This window comes from Lontra canadensis, unplaced genomic scaffold (assembly GCF_010015895.1).
Source record: "Lontra canadensis isolate GAN:19392208 unplaced genomic scaffold, GSC_riverotter_1.0 scaffold112, whole genome shotgun sequence".
In the NCBI taxonomy this organism is placed as follows: domain Eukaryota; kingdom Metazoa; phylum Chordata; class Mammalia; order Carnivora; family Mustelidae; genus Lontra; species Lontra canadensis.
Window position 1 is genome coordinate 1,952,516 of NW_022631106.1, and position 22,955 is coordinate 1,975,470.

Below are 22,955 nucleotides of genomic sequence, written 5' to 3' on the forward strand. Positions count from 1 at the left end.
CCCTGCCAATGCATTGACCTTTGAACACATACTGAATACAGGTCTTAGACTCCAATTCTGAAATTTAAATACGTGTTGCTATTGTCTTTGTTTTTTCATGGACTTCATGTTTCAGAGCAGTTTTAGGTTTACAGCAAAATTAAATGGTAAGTATAGAGAGTTGTCATATACCTCCTGCCCCTCTCCCACCAGCCTCTCTTACCTTCCTTAACATCCCCTACCAGAGAGGCACATTAGTTAGAACTGATGAACCTCCCATGGCATGTCCATAGTTATATTAGGGTTCACTCTTGATCTTGTGCATTCCTTGGGGTATAAGAAATGTATAATGACGTTTATCCACCATTACAGTATCAGAGAATAGTTGCACTGTCCTAAGAATCCTTTCCATTATTTTTTGTTGTGTTTTTGCTAAATGTCCCAGCATAGAAGGGCAGACCCTACCTCTAGCCCACACCCAGACCTGACTCCTGAGCTTCAGATGAGTTCACAGAGCCTATCTGCTCAGAAGAGGAGTTCCAGTATCTTCATCCATTCCTCTTCCCTGTTATCAGATGTTGTGAGTGCATTCTCCTTGTAAAGATCCTTCCTTTCCTTATGGACCACATCCACCACCCAGGCCTGGCTTTCATCACCTCTATTGCCCTCCAGTTTTGCTTCCCTCCAACCTATCCTAAGCTTTAACAAACCTTGACTGTGTTTGTAAAACATGGCTTTCATTACATCACCCTCCTACTCACAGACCAACAATCAATCTCCAGCTCCCAAAGAATCAATCTCAGTTCAAAGATCTTGCCTAACCTGTGAACTGTACCAGCGACTCCCCAAAGCCCTCAACCACAGCAATGGGTGTCTTCCTTGCTGTGGTGTTTACATGCCATCTCTGTCTTAGAACCTCTCTGCTCATCCTTTTCCTCCCACCTGGAACACTCTGCTCACTGCGTATACATTCACTGAGTGCCTTCTATGAGTTACCACTCCCCCAAGTTCTTATGCCATGAGATCTTCTTGGTAACTTGATCCATGCTCATCTCTGTCATTCCTGGATGCCCCTTCCTGTTTATATTACACTTTTAGACATTTAATTACCTCCTGAGCTGTTTGGCTAAGTCCTGGCCTGTGGGCAGCTCTGTAGCTGGTATACTTTCAGCAGGGCCTATGCTGTGGACATCTTTGATCTTCTCCACCTTATAGTTTTAGGCACATGGCAGAAGGTCCATGAATCCCCCCTGAATAGCACTGAATTCATTTTTGAGTTTAGAAGAGAGTGGTGGCTTCTGATGGGGTGCAGCATCACAGCCAATAAGCCAGAGAACGTCTCCATGGCAACTTGAAATTCTCCACATCATTATCGACTCCACACGCTAGTATATGAGTTTGGTCAATCTTTTTTGCCTGGTTTTGCAAACCTTTTCACTAATAGATCATCATTTCAAATGCACTTCATTTTCATGAAAGGATTCTCCCGGCAATAAGGTATGGCATCTTAGTTTCAACTAGGCTTCTAACTTACCCTTAGGGATGGTAGTGTCTCCTAATTCCTCATACATGTTCCTTAATCACCACTGTTCTTATCTGCAGCCTATGAATGTACTTTTTTAGACCTGATACAGAGGGTGAGTCACAAACTCTCATAATAGTGCACATGGATAAGTAACACATCTAATTTTCTGACTGTATCATAGCAGCTGACACTAACCTGAGATGCTGGGAAAAAAGTGTACCATCCAGAGGCCATTTACAAACACATTAGTTAGAATTCTTATCTTCGCATGTAATGGAGGGCTCACTACACTGAGTCACTGAAGATTGCCAGATGATTGGCTCATTTCCTCCTTTCAGGTGATTTCCAGCGCCCCGCTCCTAGACCAGAACATTACAGAGGCAGTGGGGCCAATGGGACGCCACCAACACTGTCCAGTAGTGTAGTGGGCGCATGCTATCATGAAGGCATCACTCTGACGGCAATGTAAAAGTCAGGAGGGATGCAGAACTGTCATCATCACTGTGGCAGTTACAGACTATAACTTGGCCAAGTCTTTACTACAATAAAATCTATTTCAGTGTTCAAACAGATCTGTGAGCCAATCTTTTTTTTTTTTTTAACATGAAAAGCCTCAAATTTTCTTTTTTCATTTAGATAATAACACTCCTCATATTGTTTTTTTACAGTGATGGTATTTTATGATGATACATCAATAAACCTAACAGAAGTTCAATTAAACATCATACACGTAACTGACTGTGTATCTTTGGTTCTTCAGAAATGGGGCTTGTGAGTGATCTTTTTAAAAGCCAAGGCTTAGCCATGTGTATCTTTGTTGTAAGAGCTCTCGGCAACAAAAAAAATCTCAACACTTGATCCAAATAGAATGTTTTTTTTTTCTCTCCTCACCCTCCTACTAACCCACCTATAAACACGCAGCCTTAGTTCTGAGCAGCAACAAGGTTTGAGCCACCCTGGTATTTCTTCTGGCAGAGAAGCATTAAAGCTACCTTGCTTTTTGTTCTGCTCCAAGGCTGAGATAGAGTTGAATGGTCTCCCACGGAGAGGCTGGCAGCCTTCTTTCTGTAATTCCTACCTCTGTGAGATACACCACCCCCCACCTCACCCTCCCTCTCTTCCCCCCACAGCAGAGCCGCCTGTTTTGTGAAAACTGGCAGGGATGGGAGCTCAATGTGTTTGAACAAACAGGTTCCTTGGCACAGCAGAAATCTGGATAATTTTCTTAGAGAAGTTGGAGTCCAAAGCAGACAGATAGGCAACTGCATACCAAATGAATTCATCATCCGAGATCCTGTCAGCTTGTCATCTGATAAATCCCATGGGTATTACTGTGTCCCTCAGCTTTGAAGTACTTTCTTCACAAAGAAGAATGTGTAAGAAGTTAGGTACAGGCAACCCCCTGCTTTCTCAAAGTTTGCGGTACAAGCCACTTGGCTTTTATGAAAGACCTAGAATGGTTTTTGCTAATCTGGAGAGGATCTTAATGTATCCAAAAAAAAGCCTTACTGTACTAGGGTAGGTCTCTCTTCCAAGTGAAGTAATAGTGCAAGGTGAGCTCTCGGAAAGCTGGGATACTCTTTGCATTACACAATTTGGCTTACAAATGGTTTCATATGAATGCTCTACCTTTAGCTAGTAGAGGAAACTGTAATTCTTTTTAATCCACTGAAGTGAACATGATTTAGGAGGGCACTTCAGAGTCAGGGTCTCTGGCAGGCTGGGACTGACTTTATGAGTGCTTCTTGGAAGGAAGCAGGTAGACTGCATTTAAGCCCCAAGGATTCAAATGCACTTTTGGTTTCCATTAGCTTGATGCTGGCTGGGGCCCCAGGGTCTCCAGAGTCTGGCTTCTCAGAAGCCAAGTGATCACTCATTGCGTCTCATGCAGGCCATAGGCTCCTGCCCATGACTGCTTCTCTCCTGGTCACTCACAGAAAACAGCATGTTTTCTGGGATGCACAGGCTAAGTGTTGCAGGTTTTCGTCATTCAGTCAAAAGCCATTTTCTACTGAAATGGAAACTCATCACCTTGTTGTTCTTCTCTGGGTGTGACATTTAAAATAAAATAATTTTACAAAACTCTTAAAGTGATCAGAGAACTAAGATTTCAATCAGGGAGGTCTGAAGGCATTGTCCTTCACTACTCCCCACCACCCTAAGCTTAGTCTTTTTCCTTTTCTCTCTCTCTCTCTGTTACTCTGTTTCAGTTAGAACAAAATAACTTGGCTGAGAGACCAGGATCTCATAAAGTAGAGAATTACATATGAAGAACATAAAGGTGTACTAATGGGGGGGCACCTGGGTGGCTCAGTTGGTTGTATCTGCCTTCAGCTGAGGTCATGTTCTCAGGGTCCTGGGATCAAGCCCCGCATCAGGCTCTCTGCTTGGCAGGGAGTCTGTTTCTCCCTCTCCCTCTGTGTACTCTCTCTCTCTATCACACATGAATAGATAAAATCTTAAAAAAAAAAAAAAAAGGTGTAGTAATGGTCTACCAGGAAAGGTGGAGAAGGGGGACCTTCAGGAAAAAACCAATGGCCATAGTAAGCCCTCCGTGGGAGCACCTGCCCCAATGTACTATCACCTCAAGGATTTCAGAGTCCTCTGATTAAATCATGCCACAAGAGATCTGACCTTTTACGTACACGACTCTTCCTATCCTCTAAAAAATCAAATCCTTTCAGCTATAGATTTGCTGAGCATAATTATATCACAAATGCCATTCCTTCTTCCTTCCCAGCCACATTTCACACTCCATGGCCTTCAGCACCACGTGGTTGAGGGAGTTTTTTCTCATTGTCGGGGGGTTTAAGTAGCTGGGCTCCTGTTACGGGTGCCACAGGGACAGATGGAATGTTTGGTAGTTGTGCTGAATGTGATGATCGTGACTGACTCTTCCTTGTGAAATATGGGCAGGAGACAGTACATCCTTCTGGGAGCAGCAGGCAGTCTGGCATTCAGGATTCGCTGGCTCCCCAACACAGCAATATGGTTGCTGGGAAAGGGGACTTGATTTCCCAGCCAAGCATTTCACCACTCAGCTCTGCTCAGGACTTCTGTACTGAGGCCTTCACGACACAGTTGTTCTCTCTTGATGTTCCTGGGCCAAGAACTCCCCTGTCACTAATTATGACACAAAGTAATCTGCAGCTCATGGCTTCACACTAATAAGATCAGTTTCTAGGCTTTGAGTTGAATCAAGTGCTGTCACTTACTGACATAAATTCTTACAGATTTTTTTAAACAAAAGTTTGGCAATCACACCAGCATCACCTTAAAACCGTGGCTGTCAAGTAGTGAATGTCGAGCATGGCTAAATGTCGGGGAGGTGCAGCCACTCTGCCACCAATCTGGGCCTGCAAATTACGCAGAACAAGCTGACCTGGATCACATTTTTAAAAAATAAGTGTTATTTTGTTTGGTTCCATCTACATCCCGAAGACATAAACTGGTGCCTGTTTAATTGGTAGTAACATAGGATAAGGGGTTGAGAAGCCGTGAATTTAAATTTACCTGCATGTAGATTCCTTATATCCACTGGGGGGAAAAACTGCAGGCCTTACTCTTCTGGGAATGTTATTCTAATTCAGTTGTGTTCATTCAGCACTAGTTATTAAGCACCCACTGAATTCAGCTGTTGTCTGAATCGCATGTTTATTCAACCATTAACCAGTATTTATAATACAAAAGGATGAGTTTATTTTTATCTAGAAGCTACATGATGCAGCTTTAAAAATTAAATGACAGTGTGGCATCTGTTCCTTTTTGGATCACTGTAACTGGATTTCCATCAACTCTAAATTACTCCTGAGCGATTTCTCTAGCTCGCTCTTTTTTTTTTTTTTTTTTCCCACTAGTGGCTTGTCTGGTTGGTTCACTGCTTGTGGACGCCTTTAGTGAGGAGAAGTCGAGGAAAGTGACATGAGCCAGGTCCTTGTCTGTCAACGAGGCTGCTGGTGGGGAAGCTGGTGTAGAACAGAGAGGAGCAGGAGGTGGAAATTTTGGGGTCCTAAGGCACCTTCCTGGAGAAGCCAGCCATGTGCCTCCCTATGCCCTGAATTAATGACTGAGGATTAATTAATTTCATATCTTAACTCTAGCCAATGTACCTAGCCCTTAGTAAAAATATTCAGCACGTATGAACTGGACCTGGGAGACATTCTGCATCAGTTTGGGTGACTTCCTAGTCCAGTCATCTCTTAAGGGACATGGATTTTTATTGTTTTAAGGAAGAGACAATGCCTAGTTTTGCTTTTCAAGCTTCATGGGTCTTCCCAAGACTTTCTTAGTTCAGTGGTCGACTGGTTGTTGGAGTTGCATGTTTACTTTACTCTTAAGGATTTCAAATCAACTAGGACACATGGCAATTGGAACATGACATCTATCTCTCCATATGATGGATATGTAAGAGTGCTTTTTTATTCCATTATATCTATATCCGTAAAAAGAGAAACAGTTTTATTGGAGCTGTCAGCCAGAAAAATTATACATATTGCTAATGGGAAGACATTAGCTTTGCTGACACAGAAAGTGAAAAAATTATATTCGCAATAGCCCCAGCAGATTCAGAAACATTTCCTTTTGTAAGTAGTCCGAGAAACTGCAGATCAGAGTATGGCCATTTAGTTGTCACTGTTTCTGACTTAGCTTTTTGGTCCATATACTGGAAAATTTCTTATATGTAAATTTTTCATATGTATGTTTAATATCATTGTATTAATATATGTGATACCATTGTGTGTATGTTTAAATATCATGCCTTTAACATCACCTGCTGGAAATGTTGGATGTTTTAAGCACTTTAGGGTCTAATACACATTGTGTTTGATCGCATTGTTAGATTACGGCTTCTGAATGCAAACTGCCATGTTGTCATCAGACACAATTTTAATCTCCTGTTTTTACAAATTGTTAGAGCTCATGAGAATGATTTATACCACCAAACCCTAATTATATATGTGGTTTACCGAGGGACTGTCCTCCCATCATATGCACCCACCCCAGGGATTAATTACCACCTCCCTCACTTGATGCTTAGGGCAGTGGAGAAACCAAGAGAAGGCGAGGTGGTGAGGGCCAGAAGAGTGTGCTGGGGTTGAGTACAGCTGTAGCCACCATGGGAAGAAGAGAAAAACATTCGCCCTCCTGGGCCACCCTTAAACTTCCATAAATCCAATTATCTTTGAATGCATTCAGTAAGTGGAACAAACCAAAAATGTGGATTTGGCTTTCACCTCCCCAATTCTGTGCCCTTAATTAGTTCACTGAAGTCCAAGCATAAATTCAGGACTATAACTTCATATTCTCATTTCTTGAGATGTCTATGGGGTGAATAAATAGAGTATGTCTATACCCTGGGAGAAGTCAGGGCCGGAGAAGAGGTTGGGTGGAAGATGGGGATGAAGGAATCATTACTTCTGCCCAGATGGTCACTCTCAGGAGATCTCATCTAACTGGGTCTTAGGAGAACCTCTGGGAGAGAGGTATCATGATTACCATTTTCCCAGTAAGGTCGAAGACATTCGGCACCCTTTACTTTTTCCAGTTTTGGGTGGGGTTAGTGGATTATAGTCTGTCCCCTCAGACTGTAAGCAAGGAGAGGACAGGATGACTCAGTGCTGCACATTGTTCCACTCTGGGATTTAGTGGGGAGCCCACACAGACATGCACTGGATGTGTGTTAAACAGTTAATGTCAAAACCAGGATTCAAGCCAAACTCTTGAAACCGTATCTTCTGTCTTCCAGACTTGTCCTGGACACATATTTATTTTCCTTAAGAGCCTAAATAATTTCCAGTATCATTTTATCACTTCTCCTTTATCATTTTCAGAATCTCAAGAGCCTCCCAGGATGTTATTTTTATTCCTCTTCTTCTCCTGTTTCTTCTTCTTTTAAATTGATGCTGGGAATGGAAGCAATACTTGGGCTTTCAAGGGCTAGGGCTGGGAAGGATGACAAGATATTTATTTTCCCATTTAAGACCTGTTTATGCTATAAAGAATATAGCATTTTAGAAGGAAATAAACCAGGAGTGCATCGCTATTATTCTTTGCCCATTATAATTTACTAAAACAAAAATGCTTCTCTTTCTGGTAGCATACAACCACCAACAGCCCAAAATGCTCAGGAATGTAAGGCTCATGCTCAATGGCTCATGAATGCCATTTGCCTTAGCTTCCTGACATCTTGGATGCAACCCCAGTAGCTCTGGCTGTTGTAGCCGTTCAAAAAGCCCATGAGGACTCAGAGGTGCATTCAAAGTCAAGCTCCAGTTCCCTTTGAGAAAGCAACACTCACCTGACCAAGTCATGCATATAACCCTCCTACCCGTGGAGTTTCTGTTTTACCTTGCCCCTTACCATATCAACAAAGAGTCCACACTCACATATCATCGAAGACAAGTTTCTGCCTCTTGCAGTCCCTGTGGCCATTGGCACCTGGAGACCATGGCTCTGTCTGTGGCCGTGACTTGTGGAGAACATTTTCGGAATTGTTGTGAGCGGCCTTCTAAACAAAAAAACAACACACCAGTCTTTCAGAAACCTGGCTGAAAGGGCAACCCACTGTTTTGTGTTCTAGGTTAGAACTGACGATCCCTTGAGTTTAAATAAAGAAAAAGAAATATGTGTGTTCCAGTTCTCATGCTGAGGGCTTCTGCATGCCTTGTTAAATGGCATTCTTGTAACAGTATCAGAAGGGAAGTTCTTAATGACCCACACTCACAGATCCAGAAGCTGAGGCTGGCTGAAGTTAAGAAACTTCCCCAAGTTCAAATAATTACTGTGGGTGACACCCAGGGCTTAGGACTTAAGCCCCTACTTTTCCCAGTTGGCTAGACCAGTGGTTGGAGACCAGTGGTTCTCCAAGGTGATGTCTGCATTAGAATCATCCTGGGGAGTGCTGTCAACACACAGACTGCTGGACCCCCACTCATCCAGAGCTGAATTTAGGATGTGGAGTGGGGCCCGAGAACATCACATTTCTAGCAATTTCCAAGTGATACTGATCCAGGAACCAAGCTTTCAGAACTGCTGGCTTATAATCCCTCTCAAAAGAGAAGTCATTCAGGTCACAAATGGACTGATTCTCATGAGCTGTCCGTGAAGAGCAGAAAAAGGCAAAGGGAATAACTAGAAATTATTTAAAATGTGTTTTTAAAAGGAACACTATTGATCTGTGGGAAAATTAAGAAATCACATTCCCTGGAGATTCAAATATTTATAGAGCACCTATTGTGTGCTAGCCCCATGAATCATAAAGCAAGTTTGATTACAAAATTCAAACGGTTTCCTCTGAAATAATTAAAATGTGTTGAGTGTGTATGAATGCTTCTTTAAATATGGACTGATTTTATGTGTAGTCAAGCCTCTTGATTGAAGGAGCCCCCAGGCCTCTGCGTTCCTTTTTGGCACTCATGGTAGCCATTACCAATGTGTGTGATTTCCTGTCTATGTCATTCTGCCCAGCCAGACTGTGAGCTTCCCACAGGCACAGAATAAATCTGTTACATCATCAGTGGATCTCTATTGCTTGGCACAGTGCCTGGCACACAGTTAAGTGCTTGCTCAATAAACATCTGTTTGGTGAAAGAAAGAATGACTGAATAAAGTCTGTAATTATTTTACAATTCTCTGGACATCATGGTTGCTTTTATGTTAGGATCTAGTGGTAAAGAAACGTTTGTGTTTTGATTTGAATTGGTAGTTTTTTTATTCCAGTTTTTTTTTAGTAAGGTCTTAGACTCTTTGAGCCTAGAATTAGTGGTAATTGTTCTCAAATAAGGGTGCATCAGCTAGTTATTAATTTCCTGATGTTACAAGATTTTGGCTCTTGCCGGACCTTCTACCAACTATTTTACCTCTGTAGTTCATGGGATGGAACATTAAATACTGCCTTCCCCCATCTTTCTTTGCAGAGACCTATTCTCATGCCTCATCTCTCTCCCTGCCTCTCCTCATCTCTCTCATGCCTCATCTCTCTCCCTACAAAGCCCTGCTGGTATTGACAGCATGGTGGTGATGTGAGAGAAGTTGGGAGGATGTGCCCCACAGGATGTATGATCCAGAGCCACCAGCTGTTAGAAGGAGTGGCCATAAAGAGGAACTAACATGTAGAGTTAGTTACATAGGTATCTGTAGGTATCGGTTTTTCAGATAATACCAGCTCATTTAAATCTTCTCACCACCATTTTGCCAATGAAACCAGCTCAGAGAGATGAAGCAACTGGCCAAAGTCACATTTGGACTAGATATAAGGTTAGACAGTCTGTGGACCCCAGGCCCTGCACTACTCCAGGGCAACACAGGCAGCTGGAATCACCCCTGGGAAAGTTGCTGGAAAAGAGGTGGTAGCCTGGTCCCACATTTTGGCCACTGCACTTGTCACTGAACTTGGAATGGGAAATCCCATAGTTTTGGCCCAGAGTTTCAGTCCCACATTTAACTCTGCCCTGGGGCAAAGAATCTTCCCAAATGAAAGGGCTGGTTGGTCCCAAACTCCCAATTTGCAGTGTCTCCAGATAGTAATCCTTTGGGGTCATTTCTCTTCAGAGTGGGAAATGCAATCCTACAAAGAGGCATCCTAAGCAGAGAAGAGGCTTACAATGTCTCCTCTGGTTTCTTCTTCTGTCATTCTCTGTGGGAAGAAGTAATGGGGGGTGCTGGTTCACCTGGACTTTCCAGAGCAGCATTTAGGGATTCTTACGAGACCTCAAGCATGTGTTTAGACCGTACCAGGCTAGAGACAGATGAGTATAGAGGTGTGCTCAATTTCATTTTTATTTTTATCAGGAAAGGAAGAGAATCAACATACCGTGAGGTCTCCGGCGTGAGACTGCAGCTGGTTCTCAGCCTTATGCTTTTTGTTGGAGGAGGCAGAAGTGAACAAGCCACTGCCATTTGATCTGCTGGAAGAAGTTAAGTCCTCGCTGGAATATTTGTGTTTAGATGCATCAGAGAGGGGTGAGATGGGTGACCGGAGCATTTTTTCATTTTTATTTATTGGTATTGCCAAGCTGAAAAAGGAAATCACAGTAATGGAATGTCACACAGTCAGCACAGGGAAAGGTAAATGTTTTATATATGACCCAAACCTCCCATTTAAAATCTACTGGTAGGAAGGCGTTTATTGGGAATTATTATACCAGGAAGTAATTTTATGGCCTTAGGACCATAAAAAACAATAAGTAAATTTTACTCATTGTTTCCTTACTCATCTTATTAGGATGAATAATAATTCTAGAGCTAAATGACTAACACTAGTAAGACTTTCATTTTTCTGGGTTTTTCATCTGAGGATCTCAAAACACTTAACAACTTACTATTTTTCTAACATGCCGAAGTAGCAAGTAATGGGAAAGTCAATCACAAGATATATGAGTTCTCCACCTGTAAAAGGACTTTTGATAACATCTGAACTTGTACTAATTATTATATGAAGAATAACAGAATCACAGAATAATCTGCAAAGTGTGAGGCCAACTTTCAGTTGTTAGGTTTCTGGGCTAACCAAACATTCATCAGAATAAACACAGAACAGAAAACTGTCATTAAAAGTTACATTTGCCGGGGGTGCCCGGGTGCTTCAGTTGGTTAAGCTTCCACTTCTTGATTTCAGCTCAGATCATGATCTCAGGGGTTGTGAGATGAAGCCCCGCACTGGGCTCTGCACTGGGTGTGGAGCCTGCTTAAGATTCTCTTTCTCTTCCTCTGCCCCTCACCCCTTCTAGGAAAAAAGTTACATTTTCTGATTTCTAGTTCCTTATTTCACATCCAAAATTAATTGTTTATGCCAGAGGAGGACAACTGCTATATAATTTCACTTTTATGTACAATCTAAAAAACAAAACAAATGAACAAACAAAAAACTGAAACAGACTCATAAATACAGAGAACAAACTTGTGGTTGCTGGACAGAAGGAGGGGGTGGGGGGAAGAGGATTAAGGAGTACAAACTTCCAGTTATAAAATAAATAAGCTGTGGGGATAAAAAGTCAATAATACAATAATAATTTTGGATGGTGACAGATGGTGACCATGCTTATCATGACGAGCACTTCACAATGTATACAGATGTTGAATCACTACATTGTATATCTGAAACTAACAAAATATTGTATGTCAACTATACTTCAATTAAAACCAAAAAAGCCCACAAACAAATGAATAAAACTATTGTCTATCCCTGAATATAACTCTCCCCCAAAATTAACCATCAAAGAAAGAGTCACCTATATTTGAATCTTTGCTATGTATGTTAATATTGATGGGCTTGTCTCCATTACTTTACCCTGAAAAAAAAAAAATGAGGATAGACACATTAACCTGAAATAAACTCAAACACTGCTAATTTGGGATGCTCAGAGAAGTCACTTGACATAGATAGTTAAAAAAGGGTAAATCCATTTAACAAAGACTTAGTCTCTAGTCTTGCAATTATTACTTCTTAATTGCATGTGTTGGCTATCACTGCAAACAAGCCATTAAAGTCACTTCAAAAAGCAATTTCCTTAGTTGGTGGTCACAGTGTAGAAATTACAAACACAGGCCTCTAGAACAGATAATAAAGCCAAAGTTTTTAATGTTAAAATAACAAGGTTCTTTGTGTTATGCAAATAGATCTGGGTAGGGACAGAGTTTCTGGTGATACATTTCTGGTTCAAAAAGTACTGTGTGGGGATGCCTGGGTGGCTCAGTTGCTTAAGTGTCTGCCTTTGGCTCAGGTCATGATCCCAGGGTCCTGGGATCGAGTCCCACATCAGGTTCCTTGTTCACCAGGAGCCTGCTTCTCCCTCTGCCTGCTCTTCCTGCCGCTCCTTCTGCTTATTCTCTGTCTCTCTCTCTGACAATAAAATCTTAAAAAAAAAAAAAAAAAAAAAAGTACTGTGTGTCTAACAACCCAGAAGTGAGATGTGTTCTGGAAAACTCCCTTGGGCAAATCAAAAGTGGTTTAGGGATGATGAAAACACTGATGTTGTAGATGTGAACAGTTTATACATAATTGTGTCTTGGCAAGTAAGTAAAGAAAGTCATATTTCTAAATATTATTTTACGTATTATGTGGTTTGAAATGTTCACAGAAAACCACATTATTACACTAAACATTATCATGGACATAGGATTATTTCTTCTCCATCATTCTAAGTTTACATACTCAAGTTGACCAAACCAACTTTATTTGGATCTCATCTTTGGGATAGCTGATCCCCTTATATACATTCCTGAGGTGCACAGATCACCTTTCTTAGAAAGAACCTGAAGCACTTTTATATGCACGGGTAATTATGTAACATGAATAAAACTATCTGAGCTAGAGGCTCTGCCAGACAAAGGCTCTAGAACAAGAGCTTTTATCCTGGGGTCTGTGAATGTGGATGGGAAAAAGTTACAACTTTTCACTGAAATGGAACATTTTCAGAGTAGTGGTTTAGCGGGAGTGGTGCTAACAATGCCTGTGATTGTGTCATCAGCAGGAAACCACAGATATTCTCATGTCATGTCACAGCGGTTACAGACATCTTGAAATATTGCTTATATCTGTCTTTGCCGCTACTTAGATATTATGGCAGTTACTAGGATCTGCTAGAAAGGTTTTCAGTGCATTAACAAAGAAGCACGTTTACAACTATATCACATATTTAAAAGACGTTTTGGAGCCACATTTCTCCTATTCACATTTCCCCAGGATTCTGGGCACCCACTAGGCACAGTGCCACCCACTAAGCACAGAGCACTGTGGGCTAGGCCAGGCCAGCTTACACGCGTACTCTCCCTCTTGCTCAGACCTTCGAGAGCCCTCGTCTTCCTTCCCAAGGTGACTCTCACACTGCAGTGGGCCTGTGCTTGTGTGCCCTCACTCTCCAATTTCCTCTTGGAGGTTTAGTACTGCTCTACATCTTCTCCTAACCTTTCAGTTTACATTTTTATGTGTTGTGCTGAAACATTAATCTCCCCTTAAAAATTCTATGTACACAGTCAGGGAGAGTGAGGACTATCTTAGCAGAGGAAAAGTGGTTTCTGAGCTGTGGTATTTCTAAATGGAAAGAGCGTCTATGACTGATGATAAGCTACTCACTTCTAATAAATACTGGGGACCTTGCCTTGCTAGAAAGCCATTTGTCAGAGAGGGAATTTGGTGCAATGTGGGTCCATCTGGAACCCCTTTAGAGGAGTGACTTGGTGCCATTTAACCTTGGAGACACACACAGATCCTGTCTAATGCCATGATTTTAGTTTATATCCAAGAGATTAAACTCAGTTTATATTTTTTCATTCATGTTAATAAGCTTAGTGTTCTTATGGGTTTAGTGGCTATTAAAATAATGGTTTGAAAATTAAGTTACTGAGTTTTCAGAGGGAAGGTGTGTCTTTGAGAGCACAGAATGAGTATAACTAGTAACCGGTCTTTTGTTAAAAAGGAGTCCTGACAGTGGCTCTGGGGTTGTGACAGGAACACACATCCAGGCTTAATTGTTAGCCTCAGGTTAGTTAAATCAAGGGAAACAAGTCTGAAGACCCAGATCAGAGCAGTCATTAAAAGATCTGACTCTCCTCTAATATGGCACCTGCCTTTTGGACCCAGAGATCCTTTGGGCTTACCTGTACCTTCAGTGGAACATGCATACCTGTTGATATTCATGCTGCAGTGGTTTGCAGGTAAAGTATTATTGGCAGAGGCAGTCAGTCGTGAAGAGCTCTCTTTTTCTCCCTGGGCCTTCTTGACCTCCCTGTAGTCGTCTTCATTGTCACACTGCACGGAAATAAGCAAAAACTAATCAGCTCTGGATTTCAAGGGATCATAATGAGCTCCCACCACAACGTTCTGCAGAGCAAGGGCTCCCAGGAGACCAGCTTACTCGGCTTCTCCAGAGAGTATCCCAACAGGAATGTGGTTGCACCGTTCCTATCCCTGTTCTAGGTTCCTGGTCAGCTCCTCAACCAACAAGAATGAAATCTGTCAGTTTTACTATTGACATTTTATTGAGAGGAAAAGCATGACACCATGATCAACATTAGAGAGGGAACACTGTGAATGATGAAAACTGGTCTGTCATCAATATATCTGACTTAGCTCTCCAAAGACGACCTCTTCTGAATTCACACGTACCTCCAGTGTCTCTCATTTTAGCATTTCTTGGTATCTGAATAAATTATAATTACCATAACCTGGGCTTAATGCCATAAGGACAATGACAAGCCTAGACATTTTTTTTGAAATATATGGCTTTTATGAATTTCAAGCAAATGTTGTTACCTCTTGGTGTCTTAATTCTAGCTAACAATTTCTACCCCATGACAGCTTAGAATTCTTAATGTAACTTTTGTTATAAAATAGTATTATGCTGGGCAAAATAAGTCAATCAGAGAAAGACAATTATCATATGGTTTCACTCATATGTGGATTATAAGAAACACGGAAGAAGACTGTAGGGGAAGGGAGGGAAAATAGAATGGGAAGTCATCAGAGAGGGAGAAAAACCATGAGAGACTCTTAACTCTAGGAAATAAACTGACGATTGCTGGAGGGGAGGTGGTGGGGGGAGATGGAATAACTGGGTGATGGGCATTAAGGAGGGCACGGAATGTGATGAGCACTGGGTGTTATACACAACTGATAAATTACTGAACACTACATCTGAAACTAATGATATACTATAAGTTAGTTAATTGAATTTACATTTAAAAAATAGTATTTCAGGGGCGCCTGGGTGGCTCAGTGGGTTGAAGCCTCTGCCTTCAGCTCAGGTCATGATCCCAGGGTCCTGGGATCGAGCCCCGCATCGGGCTCTCTGCTCAGCAGGGAGACTGCTTCCTCCTCCTCTCTCTCTCTCTGCCTGCCTCTCTGCCTACTTTGCGATCTCTGTCAAATAAATAAATAAAATCTTTAAAAAAAATAGTATTTCAATGGAATTCTTATTTCCATGATTGGGTTTAACTTTTTTTAAAAGATTTTATTTATTTATTTGACAGAGAGAGAGATCACAAGTAGGCAGAGAGGCAGGCAGAGAGAGAGAGGGGGAAGCAGGCTCCCCGCTGAGCAGAGAGCCCGACGTGGGACTCAATCCCAGGACCCTGAGACCATGACCTGAGCCGAAGGCAGAGGCTTAACCCATTGAGCCACCCAGGCGCCCTGTGTTTAACTTTTATCCGTGTATTAGGGTACAATGTAAACACTCAACAAAGTTCCATTTTTGGTGAGAAAGCGGCCACAGTGACAGTATATTCAGGGCTTTCAGCAGTGTTTTCCAGGATGCAAGTGCTGGCTTCAAAGATAGAAAGACTTTGACCTTCTCTCTCTAGCTGGGATTGTCATACAGCCTCTGTCACAGGATCCCAGATGCTTACACTGAAGCTGACCCCAAGAGACCCCAAACCAAAGCTCTGAATCCCTAGTCTTCTGCTCTGGGTTCCTACCAGGGCTAGACTCTGAACCTTTGGCAGCCAGGTCTATGGCGTCCCAGAGCTGGGTATTAACACCCCAGAAACTGAGTGAAGATTGTTATGAAAATGTTCTTTCACTTCTCTGTGTCTGTATTTAATGATGACTCACTAGATTTTAGGAGGAGGGCTAGGCGTCAGGCTTGGTGTAAATGAAGTTTCATAAGTTAAAAATTTTTAGAAATGCCATAATAAAATTATTTAAATATAGGATATTATGGAATATATATATATATGCCTTTCTGCACATCTATTTATGTATGCTATATGTATTTCCAATCTATGTTTATCAATTTCTAGCTATGCATATTTCTTAAAAAACTATTTTTTCTCTTTCTTTCCACTAGTCTATCCATTTACCCATCAATCCCACAAATAATGAGGGGGGCAGTTTATCTAGAGGGAAACAGGAGAGAAGAGGGATAAAGAAGTAGCCCATATTACTGAATTATATGGTCCGAACCTGACAACACCTCTGCAAAGATGTCACCATTTCACAAATGAAGAAACTGAAGTACAGAGAAGGTAAGGTCACCTGATTAAGGTTCTCTAGGAGGCCAGGGCTGACTACATAATTTGCAGGGTTCAGTGCAAAGTGAAAACACTGAGCTTCTTGATCAAAAAACCGGAAAAGATCCTTGATATAGGTCTTAGTGATACTTTTTTGAATTTGACACCAAAACCAAAGACAAGAGGAAAAATAGATAAGTAGGACTATATCAAACTGAAAAGCTTCTGCACAGCAAAGAAAACCACCAACAAAATGAAAAGGCAACCTACTGAATGGGAGATGATATTTGCAAATATATATCTGATAAGGGGTTAATATCCAAAATATATAAAGAACTCCCACAACTCAATAGCAAAAACACAACCCAATTAAACAAAGGGCAGAGAATCTGAACAGATGTTTAGACACCATGCTAATGGCCAACAGATACATGAAAAGATGCTCAACATCACTAATCATCAAGCAAATGCAAATCAAAACCACAATAAGATCACTTCACACCTGTTAGAACTGCTAAAATAACAAACACAAGAAATGGCAAGTGTTGGTGAGGATGTGGAGAAAGGGATCCCTTGTGCACTGATGGTGGGAATGTAAACTGGTGCAGCTGCTCTGGAAAACAGTATGGAGGTTCCCCCCCAAATTAAAACTGTAATTATCAGATGATCCAGCAATTCCACTTTGTATATTTATCTGAAGAAAAGGAAAACAACAACTCAAAGAGGTATTATGCAACCCCATGTTCATTGTAGCATTTGTTACAACAGCCAAGACATGGAAACAATCTAAATGTCTGTCAATGCATGAATGGATAAAGAGGATGTAAGGTGTGTGTCTGTGTGTGTGTGTGTGTGTGTGTGTGTGTGTGTGTTGGAATATTATTTAGTCATAAAAAATGAAACCCTGCCATTTGCAACAGCGTGGATGGAACTTGAGGGCATTTTATTAAGTGAGATAAGTCAGACAGAAAATAATACTGTATGATCTCACTCAAATATAGAATCTAAAAACAAAGCCCAAATAAAGAAAAAAGCCCAAGCTGGTATATAGAGAATAGACTGGTGGTTGCTTGAGGGGAGGGTGAGGGGAGGGCAAAGTGGATGAAGGGGGTCAAAATATACAAATTTCCAGTTATCAAATGAATAAGTCATAGAGATGTAATGCAGAGCATGGTGACTGTAGTTAATAATCCTTTACTGCATATTTGAGGGTAGCTAGGAGAGTGGATCTTGAATGTTTTCATGAGAAAAAAAAAACATTCTAACTGTATAATGATGAATAGTAACTGTATTTATTGCGGAGATAATTTTGCAATACATACAAAAACTGAATTGTTACGTTGTAAACCTGAAACTAATATAATGTTATGTCAATTATGCCTCAAAAGATAAATTGAAGAAAAAAGCAGGAAAAGAGTAATGTTATAAAGTACTAAAGTAGAAAACATTTTCCTGTCTGTCAAAGTCTCTCTCTTGATCTGTCATGGTGATTTTTTTTTTTTTTAAAGATTTTATTTATTTATTTGAGAGCGAGACAGTGAGAGAGAGCATGAGCGAGGAGAAGGTCAGAGGGAGAAGCAGACTCCCCATGGAGCTGGGAGCCCGATGTGGGATTCGATCCCGGGACTCCGGGATCATGACCTGAGCTGAAGGCAGTTGTCCAACCAACTGAGCCACCCAGGCGTCCCTGTCATGGTGATGTTTTAATTACCATTTCATATCGTGTTCCTTCAGGCATGGGGATATGTAGTGGGCAGAGGCAGACTGAAGGGCCCAGGCCAGTCCCGTGACTATACGCATGCACAGGCCCAGCAGTGGTTTCCCCGTGCCTGTCAGGTGTATAGGGCTAGGGAAGTCCACATTTCCTCTTTCCATGGCCAACTCCTCAACCCAAAGCCAACCCGCAACCCCTGGGAGATTGTAGTCCCCTGCTCTGAGACTTCTCACATGCTGGATGAGGGCTGGGTGAGATGCTTATCTTGACCTTGGCCCCTGGGGGCTTAGAGGAGAAGCACAGGTCCCTGGAAGGAGATGGGGACTAGGGGGCGGCATAGGGCCTGCTTTTACACTGTGTTGCCAGAAGTGTTTCAGTATAGGAGTGATGATGGAAACTTTTCCTGTAAGCCTTTTGACAAACTTTGGAGTGCCAAGGGGCCAAAAGGCTGGCAGAAGCTGTGCTGTGGAAATAGGCAGGATGGGGGACCACACGCGAGTTAGAGCTCCACACCGTTCCCCCCGACCCTGGGTCCTATCATCCCGTCCATTGCACTTCACTTAAAAACACAAAATCAGGGGCACCTGGGTGGCTCAGTGGGTTAAGCACCTGCCTTTGGCTCAGGTCATGATCTCAGGGTCCTGGGATAGAGCCCCTATATCTGGACTCTCTGCTCAGCGGGGAGCCAGCTTCCCCCTCTCTCTCTGCCTTCTTGTGATCTCTCTTTCTGTCAAATAAATAAAATCTTTAAAAAAATTAAAAAATAAAAACACAAAATCAGGGATAAAATGAATTTCAAGATTGCAACCTCAAGCATTAAATTCCAAACATAGAGCCCTTCTGGCCAGGGGCTGGTGGGGAAAGTACTACACAGCCCTCAGACTAATGTTTTATTGGGAGAGCCCAGAGCCAGATGTTCCGGGTTCCTTCCTGACTCTGCCCCTTATCACCTGTGGGAACCTGGGGCATGATGCTACAGGATCTCTGAGCTTCAGTTTCCTCATATGTAAAATGTATTACAAAAACCTTTGCCTATTAAGTTGTAAGGACTGAATGCTTTAATAGGTTCAAAGTGCCTAGAGTAGCATCCCTCAGGGGGACATCATAGGTATGTTAACTATTGTGAATGATTTTGTCCTCAATTTGGAACTATCCATGATAGTGAGATCTATGGTTTGTCACCTGTGTGTTTTTTGCTGTAGCCCGAGTTACTTCTGAAGGTAACAGTAATGGGAGGGGACCAAACTCCTCAAAATCGGCTTTAATTTATGAGTAAGTTATTTCTGCCCTCAAAAATCTGCAAACATGGCAAATAGTGGGGGCTGCTTCCAGATGGAGAGCTCCCGCCCCAGCACTCGAGCCTCCTTTCTTACTTCCTGCCTTCCTGGTGCACCCTGTTGACCTTTTTAGTGCCATGTCATCCCTGGCTCTCTGACTGCTCCATGCTCGTCCTCCTCAGGGCCTTGCTCCCAGTCCCTCTCCAAAACAGAGTTTCTCCTTGGTCGAGGGTACTGGGAGCAGCAGCTGCTGGTTTGGACGCTGCAGGCTAGTGCTCCCCTCCCTTGGCCTGTCCACCTCTGGCCTGGTGGCCGAGACTCCTGTTTCCTGCTTCACCCCAGTCATAGCCTTACACTCTGTCAGGCTATTGGCTTTAGGTCTGTGATTGATCACTGTCACCCTGTCCCTTCCAGCAAAGAGTGAGGGGCACCTTATATTTAGCTTTCTACTGGCCCCAGGATCCAGCTCACCTCTGCACACTCTTGGTAAGGATTTCCCATATGCCTGCTTTACCATGTGGTTGGACAGGGCTGAATTATCTATAATGACAAAATGGGACTATGAATGGTGCTTCTCCCATCAGGCAGCTCTAAGGATTCAGCGGAGTTAATCAATGTCAGGTACTTAAGCATGTGGCATACAGGAAGTACTCGAGGAATGATGTTGAGTAAGGACACACATAAAACTTACTGCCTGTCCACTGCAGACCGGTGTTCCCTGTGGGCTTCAACACTTCCCCAAAACTTAAGGGAAAGCCCACTTCCCCTTGCCAGGCCCTCAGCCCCAGGCCTACCTTGCGTTTCCTCTTGGATTTTGGCAAAGCCTTTTCGGCTGGAGTGTCGGATGGATGGCTTGCCTGTGTGCTCTCAGCATCCTTGGCTGCAGGGGCATTCAATACCCCAGGCTCCTGGGGCAGGTGTTCTGGGATTCTGGACAGGAGGGTCAGGTCAATTTTGACCCAGAGAGACCTGACTTCATCACTATCCTTTAAGGGGGAGAGAAGTTCATTGCGCCCGAAAGGGACCAGTGTGTAGAACTGCTCCTCCAGCTCCTTGGCAATGTCACTGGTGGTCCTGGCGTTGATGGAGCCTACAGGGGCCCGGGGGCCGCCACCACTGCTGATGCTGCCAGCTGCTTCCTTCAGCCTCTGGTCATTCCCAGAGGAGGCGGCAGCAGCAGCGGCCACGGCCTGCGCTTTGGACAGAGGGTACTCCTCCTGCTCTGACTCCAGGTCCGAGTCCGAGGAGGAGGAGGAAGAGGACGACTCTGTTTCTATGAACTCCTTGGATTTGGGGACGATCCTGCTCAGCCCCCGCGTGCGGCGCTTCTCACAGGTCACCGAGGAACGCAGCTCCTTGCGGTGGCTCGTTCTGCTGTTGCCGCAGGGTCTGGTTTTGGTGGGCTCTGGAGGGATCACCACGCTCGCCCCCAGCGTGTCTGCGGCTGCGGGCTCCTCAGGCCGGTGGCAGTTGGTGCTGTCGCCAGTGGAGGTCCTCTCGGTGCGCCTGGTGGGCTTCTTTCCCGCAGACCTCCGGGTGGGCGCGGGCACGCTCTCGGTAGGCGCGCCAGGCACGGCGGGCGGCTGGGCAGCTGCAGTCACAGCCACGGCCACGGCTGCGGGAGGGGACTTCTGTTTCACTCCTTTACTCCCTGGGGCCTTGTTCGCTGTCCTTGGCCTCTGCTCCTCCTTGCAGGCGCTCTTGATGTCCTTCTCTCTCAGGCTGGTTTGGCAAACGTTGGGAAGTTTCCCACAGTCCTGCACTTCCTCTTTTGCTGGAGTGTAGTATTGATTGCTCTCTGGCCCATGGCTTTCATTTTGGATCAGAATAGGCGGCTTGTGGGGATTAACTTTGTTTAGCCATTTATCCAGCTGCCACTTGTTAGAAGACGCTGGTTCAGCCTAAAAGCAGAAAACCGGCAACAAACAAAACATCTTTTATTAGACTCACTTAAAAGAGGCTTGGCTGTTTTTAATCTTCACTTACTCCCCTAGGTGTACGAACAGGAAACCAATGGGTTGCAAGCAAAAGGAAAATGTAAGCAGAAAGTGTGTGTAGCGACCACTGGCCTGACACAAAGAGGCAGGGGTGGCATCCGTTTTCTGTCCCAAGGCACTTATATGTCAGCGCAGTAGCATGAAGCCTATTTGGAAAAAATAAGGGGATATTCCTGCGCTTCATTAGAACCCATTTCCAGCACTTTTGATTGTTACACAATGTATATTTTTTATAATTATTCATATGTACATAGACATGGGATTCCAGGAAAGTTAACTGGGAAATAGTATGAAGACCCTGAGTGTTAAAACATTCATTTTTTTTTTTTGTAGGACTGAAAAATTTAGAAGAGATTAAAAAAGGGGACTAAGTAGAACCTATAATCACAAGCAATTAATATATAATTAATGTGGTAAAGGCAAGTAGGTTATGGTAATTTAACAGCAGAAGCAATAATTTTGGGGGGATGGCATGTTTAGTGGCAGAGAAGGATTTCAAAAGGAGCTCTGTGTGCCGCGTATGCTTTGGTAGCTGGACTTGGTTAGTCTATCCTCAACCTGCTTCCATTCCACTTTGCTGGAAATGTTTCAGAAATGGAAACGACGATGGAAACTTTTCCTGCATGCAGTTTTGTTAACGTAGAGCAAATCATGGACACTGTAGGTTTTACACTCTGCCCCATGGTTTGGTTCCAGAGAGCCAGGGAATGCCCTGAATCAGAATGCCGTGTAGATGCATTTTTCGCAGAGAGAGGTCCACAAGTCTCTAGGGAATCTATGGCTCAGAAAAAGGTTAAGAATTGATGAGTTTACAGAGAGTAAATGCTGTTGATTTCTAATACAAGTCCATTTTTCCAGCATCTGTGATTATTAATAGAAAAGAAGTATATTGGTAAGTGTAAAGCTTTAGGCAGAGTGTTTCCTATTTGTGACCATGCGTGACATGGGGAAAATACTTTGGCTATTTCAAGTGATGGATTTTTCCTTCCCTATGGCCTCCCACCTCTGAATTTCTGGCATCCATCGTTTGAGGAGACTACTTTCTAGCTTAAAACAAAGAAGACATTGCTTACCTTTGCATTTAATCTGGATTGGTTAAAGTCCAGAGCAAGTCATGCTCCCTTGTAGGAGAAACCCCCCCCCTTTTTTTTTTAAGATTTTTAAAAAATTTATTTATTCGACAGAGAGAGACACACAAAGAGAGGGAACACAAGCAGGGGGAGCAGGAGAGGGAGAAGCAGGCTTCCCACCGAGCAGGGAGCCTGATGTGGGCCTTGATCCCAGGACCCTGGGATCATGACCTGAGCAGAAGGCAGCCGATTAATGACTCAGCCTGAAAACCCTTTTCTTAAAATGTAATAATTTCCTAAAGCTTACTTTTATGTGTCAGAATTTGTTTTTCAACAGTGAGGTCCAGATTAAGAGAACCTGTGGCATAAGCCCTTGCAGTAAGGATCTGAGGGGAGTGGAACAGGCAGTCTTGGCCCTGGCTGGGGCTAGACATAGCTTTGGACATG

The 22,955-nt window shown here is 43.1% G+C and overlaps 1 protein-coding gene across 1 annotated transcript in view; it reads right to left on the reverse strand.

The window, feature by feature from the left end:
* AFF3 (AF4/FMR2 family member 3) overlaps positions 1 to 22,955 on the reverse strand; it is a 525,952-nt gene that overhangs the window by 20,269 nt on the left and 482,728 nt on the right. Inside the window, exons 13-16 of the mRNA XM_032840305.1 lie at positions 20,236 to 21,342; positions 14,128 to 14,252; positions 10,317 to 10,518; positions 7,891 to 8,012 (exon numbers count right to left, since the gene is read on the reverse strand). Coding sequence (XP_032696196.1) covers positions 7,891 to 8,012; positions 10,317 to 10,518; positions 14,128 to 14,252; positions 20,236 to 21,342 — 1,556 coding nt within the window. The remainder of the gene's footprint in view (positions 1 to 7,890; positions 8,013 to 10,316; positions 10,519 to 14,127; positions 14,253 to 20,235; positions 21,343 to 22,955) is intronic.